At 39.8% G+C, this 14,390-nt stretch overlaps 1 protein-coding gene across 9 annotated transcripts in view; it reads right to left on the bottom strand.

The window, feature by feature from the left end:
* The window catches only part of RELCH (RAB11 binding and LisH domain, coiled-coil and HEAT repeat containing), a 101,288-nt gene that overhangs the window by 85,174 nt on the left and 1,724 nt on the right, over positions 1 to 14,390 (bottom strand). For all 9 annotated transcript variants that reach the window (XM_040985075.1, XM_040985077.1, XM_040985082.1 and 6 more), the window contains exon 2: positions 2,782 to 2,871. In XM_040985075.1, the coding sequence (XP_040841009.1) occupies positions 2,782 to 2,871 (90 nt within the window). The remainder of the gene's footprint in view (positions 1 to 2,781; positions 2,872 to 14,390) is intronic.

Raw genomic sequence — 14,390 nt, 5'->3', positions numbered from 1 at the left:
TCTGGGTAAGCCTCAGCTTTCTAATTAAAAAAAATAAGGCGTTATTATTTATTTTTTAGTATTACAATATTAAGCATTTTATACCAAGCACCTAGCATAGATTCCAACACACTGCAAATGGTCAAGAACTCTTTGTTTACATATTCCTTCCTTTTTGAAGGATGAGCTGAAAAGACTTGAGATAATAACTCGATTTTTTTTTCCTGCAGCACAATAGTAAGAATAATGCTGAAGACAAATACAGGTTCTGTGTTATAAACAGCAGCTGATTAAAAGTTACAGAAACTCCTATATGTCCCTTGGGAGAATGCGCTCATGACCTCTGTTACCCCCAGGCTTCTTTTGTCCAAGACTGGCACAGGCAAACGCAAAAACACATGTTTGCTCTTATGTGATCCATACGTGAGGTTCATTTGTGAGCCAATGACGCAACATGAAAAGTGTAATTTCTGGATTGTTAGTCTTCTGTTAACCTTTTAATTTCTCACCAATGGTTAGCAAAAGCAGTCAAAATCTGTTTGGAGTTGGAATTGTGAATAACTGAAACCTTTTTCTGATGTTTCATCTACATTTGTATACATTTGATTTAATACCACCACGACACAGGAACACCAGGAGACTGCAAGCTGTTCTCCGGTAACTGACGCACTTCCCCGTGCAAGGAAGTGGTCCTCATCCAGTGTCTACCTGTGTGAATCAGGTAGAGAACAGAAACATTTTCACCCAGTCCTAATAAAACAGTTAGGTATAAAAATGTCAGTGATCGTAACAGTGAAATCGGGTCATTAAAACCTACTAATTTCTTCTTTTCTGTTTTTACTGTCATACATAATGACAGACTGTTCCAAATAATTAATGATCAGTAATTTAAGATGTTGATAATCTGTTCTCACATCAATGCTGTTCCCTAATTGGGAGTAGTAAATATCTAAATAATAAGAATAATGGTGAAACTTTTACATTTAACCCAAGTCTGGAAAAGGAAATTAAAGAAAATAACATAATTATGTGGCTAATATCGGGATAGGTTTTCTTGTTTGCTTGTTTGAAGATTTTATTGATTTATTTGAAAGTCAGTTACAGAGCAAGATAAGAAGAGAATCTGCTGGTTCATTCCTCAAACGGCTCAACTGGTCAGACTGGGCCAGAATGCAGGCAGATCTCCCATGTGAGTGTAGGGACTCTTGGGCCATCTTGTGTTGATTTCCTAGGAGCACGAGCAAGGAGCCAGAATGAAGAAGGGCAGCCAGGACCCAAATCGGTGCCCATATGAAATTCTAGTGCTGTAGATGGCAGCTAATTCACTGTGCCACAGCACTGGCACCAAAGTGTTATTTTCAAAATGTAATAGTTTGTACAATAAGACTATATAAAATACACTTATATTTTACATATTTTATATTATATTTATATTTGTATTTATTTATTTAGTTCCTAAACAAATGAAAACACTATATATTTAAAATACAACATATCTAATTACAGGTACCATTGTCACAAGTTATATAATTGATGGGGTAACTAAGTCCTAAAATTACTCAAATAATTTTAGTTTAATTAGCTAATTGTAATTACTAGGTATGTAATTTGCTGATTTGATGCAGTTGTCAATAAATGATGTTCATGAGTAAATCATGATTTGATACAAGTCAAATGAAACTCCTCCAATAACATCTCTATTGATACTGCTTTTTTTTTGCATTGCTGAATCCTCTCAGCTTTTGTTGAACTAAAAACAATTACAGATTTCTCCCTACTCACAATACTGAAAATGTTAAATATTCAATCTCTGTTGTCAAGCAAAAAATGAAAGCCATATTGGAATGTCATTGTTAATTATATCAAACTTAATCCTTCATGCCAAGAGGTAGCATATGGTACAATCAATTGTAGGCTTACATGCTAGGTTATCTGGATAGAATGCTAGTTATGCTACTGATGTCTTACATAATTTCTCTGAATGTCACAGTTTCCTAAAGAGGGGGAAGATGATGGGTTTCACCACAGAATACATATTTAGAGTAGTATGAATGGGGCAAATGCTAATTAAAAACTAGCACTCATTTTTATTCATAAAGACCACAGCAGTAATCTCTCGCTAAGCTTTAACAAACTGGCTCCAGGAAATGGAAGAATACAGTTGGACAAGAGAAACCCATAGAGGTTTCCTTGACACTATAGCTCCCTCACAATTGCACATGTTTCACATGGCACCCCTCTTGTTCTAGTACCCACCATTTCAACTGATGGTGCCTGCCTTTCCCACGTCTAAGAGTCTGTGAAAACTGTAATCTGTAATGCTCTCAAGAATGACCATGACAACGGCTGCAGCACACCCAGGCAACACAAGGTACTCACCAGGTCAAAACAACTTCAGTCAGTTTCAACAGCCAACAGAGCTGTGCTGACACACAAACCTGGATATCAGCCCTGACTTGAAGGATTAATGAATGAGGTCAGGTTCAACTGTTTGCATTGCACAATGACTAATTTAAGCTTTTATTACTACTGGTTGCATGTTCATATCTGTCAGTAAGCACAACTCAGCAAACTGTAGGTGTACACAAGCAGAACCTGCAATTCACAGCAAAACTGGAAAAGGAAGTTTGGAGTAGCCAAAGCCTGTAATAAATCAGTAGTTAGTAACAATAAATTAAACAATATAATTGTGTACATAATGACATGTTGTATTAGCATACTCAAAACTAAAGGAGAGAATTCCTGCAGTCATTTCACCATTTCTGGAAAGTAAAACGCAGCTGTCCCCTCAGCCCTACTCACCTGCCACCCTCTCATCTGTCTCCCTGTTGCCATCATCTGAGTATCTTGCAAAGTCTAAAGAATCAAGAGTACTGATGCTCCCAGCCCGGTCTGAAAGAAAGAATTAGAGAAATCATTTTACTTGTCAAAGTAAGATGTGAGAATTAAAATACCTAACGATATTTCCAGTTAATACAAAGGATGAATTCCAATAAAACCAAAAAATAAAGCAGAAATGCTTAAACTATTTTAAAACAACAACAAGAAAAAGGGTTTAAAAAAATTAACAGAGTCTTCATGGGACAATATTAAAAGGCCTAAAATGCAAAATTGAAGTCAGCAACAGGTCAGGTGAAAGGTAGGGCAGGTGATCAAGAGAATAAATACAATGAACAGAAACTCAGGCACAACACAATCAAGTTCCCAAAGACATATTAAAAGAGTAATGATTCGAATGACTGTGACTTCTTATTGAAAAAATATGTGAAACCAAAAAGCCTATAACAGAAAAAGTATATTTCTATTCACATAATTCTTTTTTTAATTTCACATAGAGTAAACTAAAATATCTTCACAAAAAGCAATTAGGTACAACAAGTGAGTGTTTCAGAGTGGAATAAAATGATCAGCAGACAACAACCTCAGATTTTCATATGCTACCAAGGGTCATTCCAAAAGGAAAATGAACTGGTTTCATTTTCAAATAATATAAAAAGATATTTAAGAACAAATTTAACTAAGAAGTTTAAAAGTTACATAGTGAAAATTACAAAACCTTGTTGAAAGCAATTAATGATCTAAATAAATGGAACAAGGATCAAGGATCCAGGATTAGAATATCTATAACAGATCTTTAGTTTCAGAGAAATCTATCAAAAATTCTAGCTGAACTATTTTTTTGTTTTTGCAAAAATTTAGAACTTGATTCTGAAACGGACATGGAAACCAAAAGGACTAAAGATAGCCAAAATAACCTTAAAAAAGAGTAAGGGCAAAGACAATACTTCCCGATTTCAGAGTTAACACAGAGCTGCATTAGTCAAAGAAAGCATGAAGCTGGCGTATGAATGTGTACGACGGAACTCAGAATCCAGAAACCGAACCTCACATTCACAGGGTTTATTTCATTTTTTATAAATTTATTTTATTTTTATTGGAAAGTCAGGTAAACATAGAGAAGGAGATCTTCCATCCACCGGTTCATTCCCCAAACGGCCACAATGGCCAGAACTGAGCTGATCTGAAGACAGGACCCTAGAGCCCGTCTCCCAGGTTTCCCACACGGGTGCAGGGTCCCAAGGCTTTGGGCCATTCTCCACTGCTTTCCAAGGCCACAAGAAGGGAGATGGATGAGAAGCAGGCCACTGGGATCAGAACTGGTGATCATATGGAATCTTGGCGTGGGCAAGGTGAGGACTTTAGCCACTAGGCTACTGCGCTGGGAGACCCGGAAGAGCTCTGGCTCCTGGCTTCGGACTAGCTCAGCTCCAGCTGTTGCGCTCACTTGGGGAGTGAACCATTGGATGGAAGATCTTCTCTGTCTCTCCTCCTCTATGTATATCTGCCTTTCCAATAAAAATAAATAAATGTTAAAAAAATATACATATATCCAATACATTCTGCTTCTGTGATATATGTCATTTATTTCTTACTTTAATATATTAAGTATCATACTAAGTATTCTTTATAATTATGTATTAGGTCTTTTCCTGCTAATATTTTTATTTGAGAGGCACACACACATCAAATGGCAGGGGGAAGATCAATTGTGCCATGACAGGGTTTACTCTAAAGCGTGACCAGGAGCCCACGTCTGCCCTGCGGGAATCAGAGCCTGCTCTCATGCCTCTCACAGCGTGCCTTCACAGAGAGCAGGACCGTGCAGCACGGCCACTTCTCAAACCCAGTAATGCGGCACCTTACCGCTAAGCTGCTTGCCTCCCCCTTAGCTATTTAAAACATACATGTCTAGATTAGAATCTATTTGGTCACGATTCTTCCAAAATACTATTTCTGTGAAAGTTTTTAAAAATTCATCCATCAAATAAGTGGGGTCTTTGGTCAAATCAAACATAATTCTCAACTAGGTATTAACATGGTCATTGAAAACTACTTTCAAGATAAATTTTAGAGCCCATTGCTATAGCTTAGTGGCTAAATCCTTGCCTTGTAACCACTGGGATCCCATATGGGTGCCAGTTTATGTCACTGCTGCTCCACTTCCCAGCCAGCTCCCTGCCTGTGGCCTGGGAAAGCAGTCGAGATGGCCCAAAGCCTTGGGACCCTGCACCCATGAGGATGACCAGGAAGAAGCTCCTAGCTTTTGTAAAAGCTTCTGTACAAGGCTACTTTACAATACGAAAGCTAGAAGGGATACAATCAAGTTTTTTGTTGTTGTTTTTTTTTTTTTACTTCAGCTGAAAGATAACATGGAATTTAACAATAATGAACACCTTTTAAGTAAGGAACGTATGAATGTCAGAGTGAAAGCATAGGTACTCTATTTCCTACAGCTCAAGGCCACTTTTGAATTTTTGAAATGGCTCTATTTACTTGTAATCTTGGTGATACAAAAGACTGGAAACACTTAGGAAACACTTTAGATCAGCACAGAGGCTAATCTCTGAATAGAAAAGAACCTGGACATCCTAACAGCAATAATAAAGAAAAAAAAGTAAACCAACCAACCCAATCTTTTACTTTGACAATTAAAAAACCCTCGTTTTGTTGATCTTCAATTCTCCTCAAAAGGCGTGCTCATTTTCATTGGTTCTTATGTTGAAAATATTTGAGCGTTAGAAGGAAGTTTACACAGTCCATCCCTTTGTTTTTATAGATAAGAAAATTGAAACCAAATTTTTTTCCAATGAACTAGCCCACAGTGAAGTGTGTAAAAAGCAAAGTAAGATTTGCTCTTTGCCTTAATTGCTTATACTTATTGGAACTGAGTCAAGAACACAAGCAGACCATTTTATTAAAGGGTACACAAATTCTCCTGCCTGCAGTTCACACTCTTTTCTGCTTTCTCATGAGAGTAAGACAACAAAGTTAAACGTCAAAGTCAAAGGTTTAAACTTGAAGACGTAAATACTTATACTTAACTGGCAAATTGTTCATCGATATTAACTTTCTACAATATCAGATGACTTGACCATATGTTAACATTTACTATGATAATGATTATTTTAACATGCTTCTGACCACTTGTTTTGTGTCAGATCCTTTACACAGATAACTTTTACCATTTATCATGACCTCATGCAAGAACATCATCACCACGTGCTCTATCCGGCAAGGGGACACCACCCAGGAAGGCCAACTACGGAACGGCAGGCACCGAGTACGAACTGAGCCTGAACTCTTGGGTTCCAGATAAGCAGGCCGTGCGCTGGGAATGGCCCGAGAGTAGTTTGACTCAGTCTTATTCAAGTGGAGTTGAAAAAATGGACTGTAGAGAAAAAGGTTTACTTTGGTAAGGAAATAACCAAAACATATAAATTTATAGGTAAATTTATAGATTCTGTAGCCCAGTGCCTGAAGTCCTCGCCTGGCATGGATCTCCCTGTTCATATTCAGGCTGTTCCACTTCCCTTCCAGCTCCTTGCTTGTGGCCTGGGCTTATTTCTTTTCAAGCAAATGTCTGTAACAAAGCCTAAAAATGGAATGGGAAATAAAAGAATGCACATTTCTAACATGTGATAGGTATTACCAAATTATCTTCAAGGGTGTATCTCATCCACATTGCATGAGTACAAATGTTATCTTCCAACTTCCCTTTTACACATATTTTGATCAAAACTACCCTCAGTAGAAAATATTTCATGTAGTAAAAAAATATGTTAGGCAGTATCCAGGGAGACAGCAAACTTAAAGTTATGGACCCAAGCATCTTTATGATGAAGATAACTTATTTAATTACCAACGAGACAGAAATAAGAACTTCTACCATCATGACATATTCACCAGCACAAAATACAAATATTAAACTAATCATGAAACAGTGATAACATGTTACTAAAGATTCTCAAGACCATTTCCCACATTTAGTTTTAATTCATTTGGTGGTATGGATGCTGGATATTCTTATGGTAGAAGACAAAGTAATTCTTCTTTAAAAGAATAACCACCTACTGACCACAAGACTGGCCCTCTGTATCCCACACCAATGACTCACTGAGCTTCGTCCATGGTCTTTTCTGTTCTTTAGCTCACTTTGTCTACTTCTGAGCCAATGGTAACATTGATTACTTAGCAATATCAGTAATGTTCCAAATAAAAGCAAATTTCCTTTTCTAAGTCAGATAATCGAATAACAAAGGTTTAAGAATTCAACAGGATGAAATTAATTTTAAAAACATAATTTATAAGAATGCAACTAATTTTGAAAACATAAGTAAATGCCTTTACAGACATGAGATACAATGCATCAATGATGGAAGTAGATTTTATTGAGCTATTGCAAACTCAAAACAATGTGTGTCTGCATGGGAGACCCAGAAGAAGCTCCTGGCTCCTAGCTTCAGATCAGCTCAGCTCTGGCCATTGCAGCCACTTAGGGAGTGAACCAACAGTGGAAGATCTTAATTCTTCTCTCTGTAAATATGACTTTTGAACAAAAATCTTAAAAACAAAAAGTGTCTTTGAGTAAGTTAATCTATGTTTACATAAACTTATTGCTAGTGAGTCAGTAGATACAGTACCTGACCCTCAGGGCAGCCCTCCCAGGTAGGCAGTATGACAGATTGGGAAACTGACCTTCTGAGGGATTAAGCGACTTTTCCTTTAGTGTTTATTTTCCCTTAAAACCATTAGACTTCTCTGGACTTTCGTCTGGTGGCTAACCACGTAGAAATGCTGTTAGGCTTCCCATGTGAAGTTCAAGCACAGAGATTCCTAGTGCCTATTTTTAAGCTATTTCGGTTAGTAGTTGTCATTTAAGCACTGTACAAAAATACAGGGGAACTTCTTTTACGTTAATTATGACATGTATCTACTACTACAGTTTAACCCTAAGAATTAGGAGGTGCTACTAATCTTTCTCAATCTTACATCATCAGTAAATCTACTCCAGCCTTCCTTCAGTGCACCCCATTTGAATAACTATAAAATTAATTTTGAAAATCCTTTCGCACACATTGTCATATAATTGTCATCAAGGCTCGCCGACTAGCAGGGCAGAGATGAATACTTGCTCACTGAATAGAATAAGACTCAAGGAGGCCAAGTGATTTCTACCGGATGACAGCGCCTACGAGTGGCAGACAGCACTGCAGCTCAGCCAAGTTTGCAGACGCTAGATAAAGTTCAAAAGTAGACTTGGCATACACTGGTACCGACCTATTGTGGTCTTATCAGTTACACATCTTTCCAGATGCCTGATTTTATTTCTCTACTTCGTTTGAGATAACTAACATTCGCTGTGATCTGCAATATAAACAGATCAGCCTTGGGGCATTCAATCTGATCCCGTGGTAGCAGAGATCTATTTTGTGCTAAATCTTTTTTTTTTTTAAGATGTATTAATTTTTATTGGAAAGGCAGATACACAGAGAGGAAGATCTTCCATCCACTGGTTCACTCCCCAAGTGGCTACAACAGCTGGAATTGAGCCACTCTTAAGCCAGGAGCTTCCTCCAGGTCTCCCACATGGATGCAGGGTTCCAAGGCTTTGGGCTGTCCTCCACTGTCCAACGCTTTCCCAGGCCACAAGCAGGGAGCTGGATGAAAAGCCGGGCCCATAGAACCAGTACCCATTTAGGATCCTGGCGTATGCAAGGCGAGGACTTTAGCCACTAGGCTACTGTGCTGGGCCCCTGTGCTAAATCTTAAATACCACTTCTACATTAAATTATATTGGATATTTGTTTTTCAGAAATCTGAGGAATCTACTCTTTTTTTTTTTTTTTTAAAGATTTATTTTTATTATTTTTTTCATTGGAAAGGCGGATATACAGAGAGGAGAGACAGAGAGGAAGATCTTCCGTCCGATGATTCACTCCCCAAGTGAGCGCAACGGGCCGATACTATGCCGATCCGAAGCCAGGAGCCTCTTCCGGGTCTCCCACGCGGGTGCAGGGCCCCAAAGCTTTGGGCCGTCCTCGACTGCTTTCCCAGGCCACAGGCAGGGAGCTGGAAGGGAAGCGGGGCTGCCGGGATTAGAACCGGCGCCCATATGGGATCCCGGGCGTGCTAGGCGAGGACCTTTAACCACTTGCGCCACCGCGCCGGGCCCGAGGAATCTACTCTTAAGGACAAGGCATCGATTTACCCTCTACTTGTGAAGACTAATCTGAGTAACTGCCTTGATTTATAGAAACCATGTGTATATGGGAAGCTGGAGAATTGTCAGTGTCTCTTGCTTCAGTGAAATGGCAGCTACTTGCCATTGAGAAACAAACTGGAGGTACTTCAGCCAAAGCAGCTCCCCACCCCAGTCACAGAGGCACGACAACAGCAGGATGCTGCTTCCTCAAGCATCAACCAGTAGGTCTCAGTGTAAATCACTTTAAAACCACCTTTAACCAGCAAACATTATATTGATAGTCATTAAAAACTACTGGGTTGCTGATATTTAAGATATTTTCCAATTGTAATTCAGATATTTGTAGCTTTCATTTTTAGATTAAAGTAAATGTTCTTTTTCAGCTAATCATAAAACTACAGTGAGGGACAGAGGTGACACATTTAAAAGTTGTATAAAAACAAATAATCGGAATTTGATTTTTGGCCTAAAAATGCCATTTAGTCGTTTTAACAAATGTACATGTTGGGGCTCACCACTTTTTTTTGAAAACTAGGAAATTCAGTTTTAACGTGTGATAGAAATATGTTCTGTTTCCCAGCTTTGCACCCTTATCTTGCTTCCTTTTAAAGTCCCGCAGGAGCCCCACATGTCACAGTGCGTGTCTGCGAGGAGCCAAATGGGGTAACCTCACTGTGTGCTGCGCCAGATAGCAGAGAGGGGTGCATGCTTCCAAGTGTCTTAAACAAGGAAAAGATGAAAGAAAATACAATCTCTCCTTTCCCTTCACTTCCTTCTTCCTTTAAGGAGACTAAATGCAGCCAAGCAATAAAGTTACCATTTATCTAAAATTGCACACACCCATGAGGGTTAAATTTAAATTTGATTTTTTTGAAACAAGCAGTATTTTATGTAAACCATAAAAAAATTTTTCCTTTTCAGGATATTTTCTTTAAGCATTATCTTCATTACAGAAGACTATTCCACAATTCCTTTGTTAGTCTTGCCTCTCCACCAAGAATAGAAGTTCTAGGATAAGCACTAAACTTTAAGAACCCTGTCATCCTTACCTGAATACAGTCTAATATGTCAATATAAAACTACTGAATACCAACTATATTCAAATAACTGAAGTAATTCCAGGAAAACATCTTGAAATTCAAATTCTATGGAAACTAAATTTCCACAGACATTAAAATAATTCTGAAAATGATTGGGAAGGCAGAGGTAGAAAAATTACAGCTATACAACAGATCAATTTGTGCATGTGTGTGTCCCAGGCCAAAGTGGAGAACTGGGTTCTGCTGAACACAGCGAACCTAATAAACCTTGTCTGCAGCTTTTGCTCTTCCAGAATACAGAAGCAGCCTGAAACCCAATCTCAGCCTAACACACGGAGGATGGCACGTTGGAGGAAAGCAGTCATGGCTGGCTTAGCTTTGTCCTGTTGACCATGATGAGACGTGCATCCTTGCAGAACTGAGAAAAAGACAGGTAAGACCATGAGAGATCTAAAGGAGGAAGATTCTTCAAGAAGGCTCCAAGCTCACAAGTGAAATGATTATGTTCAGTTATACGTAGCTGAGTAGCTGCCTTACAAAAATCTGTAGTGACAGGAAATACAAATAAAAGAAATTCATCACTAAAAGGCCCTAGTCAATACCCGCCCCCACCTGTCCGCTACCTTTACTGGAAAGAACCAGGTTCATTCTAAACACTAGAGTCCAGGGTAGGCTAGAGAGCTAGCCCTACAGGTGCAAGCAGCAGGACTCTAGCTAATCAGTGTCATTGATTTTTATCTTGCAATCTAATTGGAAAACAACATAATTACTGCATGGACCTTATTCTGCTTCTACTGGTAAATATAGAGGGGCAAATGTTACATGCATTCCAACAGGTGATATTAACTAGAAAAGATCTAATTACCGCATCAAGTACAACTAGTAGGATCACTGCAACAATGCTACAAAAATTTGCCAAATGCTGTGATTTCCTCAGAACATTTGCTAAAATGTGGAGAGATAAAACCCAAAACACTTGAATTACAGTCTTCTACACCTGTGGATTCCATATGTGTGGATCCAAAATATTTAGGGAAATTTTTGTTTTGTCTCTACTGAACAAGTCTGTCAAGGCTTTTTCTTGACATAAATCTTTCAGTAATACAGAAGAAAAACTGTTTGCCCAGCATTTACACTGTGTTGGGTGTTTTAAGTTACCCAAAGATGATTAACACTGTACAGGAGGGTGTGCTTTGGTTCTGGCAAATATTTGTCATTTTATTAAGGGATTTAGAAAATGAGTATTTTGGCATCCACAGCAGGCAGGCCTCTCTGACTTTGGATATTAAGGAATGCATGCAAATGAATGGATGCATTTCACAAGCGGGAACGCTCCTGCACTTGTCAAACACACACAGAAAACATGGCCCATGATTCCATGTATATGAAGCCTCACAACAGGAAGGAGTTATCTATAGTGGAGTTCTCACCTGGGGAGCTCGGGCTCTCCTGGGGTGGATGCTGATGGAAGCGGACAGAGGCAACTGCTACTGATGGCCATGTTGGGGGTAGAGGCCAGCGATGCTGTTAAATACTCTGATGTCGGGGCACTGGGTACATGGCTTAGGTAGACTTAGGTGAATGGCACCTAATTACTGCCACTATTGCACTGTAAATGTATCCCCTCACCTATAGCTTCACTACATTCACCTTCCTGGGATGTACCTATGCCTTAGTCAGGACCAGGAGGAAGACGACACCATCATGGCCACACAGAAGTTAAGAGGAGCTGTGAAAATCCCAAAGGGTTTTACATATGACACACATGATACTGATAACATGGGAGGACCCTTTTCACTCTTGACCCTGCTTGAAGATCCTTTTAGAACCTGTTCTTCAATCCAAATATAGGCAACTCTATGTCTTCTGGGTGGGTTGCTCACATTCATGTGAATATATGGTCATTCTTTCTTTTAAATAAATCCTGCCCTCATCTGTGCATGGCATGTATGCCTTCGCTCGGAATTCTTACCTCTGTGGAGGCAAGTACCTGGAACAAAGATGACAATTCCTAGGCCACCAACAACCCCATAACCCTCTCAGCACAGTAGACTCAGCAAAGAATCCTCAGTCCCACATGTCTACATGCCCGAGCCCAGGCTGAGGAATCCTGCCCATTGGTGGTCTAGTAGTGGGAATGGGGCTATAAAGGGTAAAGAATAAAGAAACCAAAGGAATAAAAAAAAATTCTGTGGTAGTAATTGTTAAAACTATCAAATTATACACTTAATAGGACTATACAAATTTCACCTCACAATTGATGGTAAAAAATGTGTGTGTATATATATATTATACATATATATATTATAACATAAACACATGTCAAAGATTTATTATCTGTTTTAATTGGTAAGACAGATACTCAGAGACAAAGCTCTTCCATCCACCCATTCACTCTCCAAGTGGCCACGATGTTGGAGCTGAACCTATCTAAAGCCAGGAACCATGAGCCTCTTCCAGGTCTCCCACATGGGTGCAGGGGCCCAGGGCTTTGGGCCATTCTTTGCTGCTTTCCCAGGCCACAAGCAGGGAGCTGTCTAGGAAGTGGAGCAGCAGTGACATGAACCAGCAGCCACATAGGATCCTGGCACATGCAAGACAAGGATTTTAGCCAGCAGGCCAAGCAGCAGGCCCTAATTCTTGTGCTTTTAAACCTATGTAGAAGGGTAGGGCATTTGGCACAGAAATGAAGATACCACCTGGACATCAACCTCCGTTATCAAAGAGCCTGGGTTTGAATTCTGGCTTCACTTGCAATTCCAGCTTTCTACCCATGCACACCTTGGGAGGCAGTAAGTGATGGTTTACTTAGGCCCGTTCCTCCACACACAGGAGAGATCCTGATTGATTGATGGGATTCAGCCTCGGCCTGGCCTGCCCTAGCTACTGAGCACATCTGGGGAGGGCTGTGGACAGTGGTGTAATTGTATGGGCTTGGTTCACAGTTCATGCCTCAGCTATTCCACTTCCAAGCGGGGTTCCTTCTGATGCAGAAGGGAAAGCAGTGTTTGGGCCCCAGCACGCACTTGGCATATCTGGAAGAAGCTCCTGATTCCCGGCTTTGACCTGGCAATTGTGATAATCTGGGGAGTGAAACCAGCAGAAAGATCTCTCTTAATCTTTATCTCTCTGTAACTTTGCTTTACAGAAAAATTTTAAGAAGAGCCTGGTACAGTAGCCTAGCAACTAAAGTTCTTGCCTTGCACACGTTGGGATCCCATATGGGCACCATTTCCAATCCTGGCAGCCCACTTCCCATCCAGCTCCTTGCCTGTGGCCTGGGAAGGCAGTGGAGGATGGCCCAAAGCCTTGGGACCCTGCACCCGTGCGTGAAGGCTCTGGATTTCTGGCTTTGAATCAGTTCAGCTCCATCTGTTGCGGCCGCCCGGGCAGTGAATCATTGGACGGAAGATCTTCCTCTCTGTCTCTCCTCCTCTCTGTATATCTGACTTTGCAATAAAAATAAATCTTTAAAAAACTTTAAAAAAAATCTTTAAAATATAATGTAACTATCCTCTGTCTATATCTTTATATTTCCAATACCTAAAGCAGGTCTCAAGCAAGATTTTAGAAAAGCACATGAGTACTTAATTGTGATTTTTTTTATTTCTAAACTTAGACTATTTCAAGAAACACTAAAAATGTATAATGCAAGAACATTAAAAAGTAAATTTTTGCTGCAAAATCCTACTATTTTTAAAATACTTAGCCAGTTTCACTTATTACTGTCAATACAAAAAATTAAGGGGAAATTTTCATTCTAAAGAGTGATACCGAGCCATTACAAGGCAAGCTGAAAAAGTTAAGTGATCCTGTAAATGCATGCAGTTATGGGGAGGGAACTCCTTTCATTGTCTGAACACGGCAGACACAGAAGCTGAGTGGCACTCAGGTAGGCTCGGTCACGGAATGGGCCGCACAGTGTGAGGAACTATTACTTTAGAACGAACTGGAGAAACATTGTCCACACACCAAACACGGAAGAGCTGAAGGCACCAATGGAGGCTTTGAAGACACCGTGGACCAACCCAGCAACCTCCCAAGCCTGTGCCTTTGCAAAGGGAACATCCCAGAAGGTCTGGAGGAAGCCCCAAGGGCTTGTCAGGGAAAATCATGAGATAACTCAGATTCCCTCTCTCTCTCTTTAAACCTACCTAACAACTTTGCTATACTGTTCTTTGGCACCCAATACAGTCCTTTCAGGTCAGCAATGAGAAAAAAGCTTTTCCTGAAAAGGAAGATTACCCTACAGCCTGAATAATGAATTAGACCTCCTGAGGAAAAATCCTTCCTCCCCAGAGGGGGATGTGCAAGGGTTTTATGTCGCA

Source organism: Ochotona curzoniae, unplaced genomic scaffold, assembly GCF_017591425.1.
Source record: "Ochotona curzoniae isolate NIBS_2020 unplaced genomic scaffold, NIBS_Ocur_1.0 contig_43, whole genome shotgun sequence".
Classification (NCBI taxonomy): domain Eukaryota; kingdom Metazoa; phylum Chordata; class Mammalia; order Lagomorpha; family Ochotonidae; genus Ochotona; species Ochotona curzoniae.
Note: the sequence above shows the minus strand (reverse complement) of the source record. Positions and strands in the feature narration are given on the sequence as shown.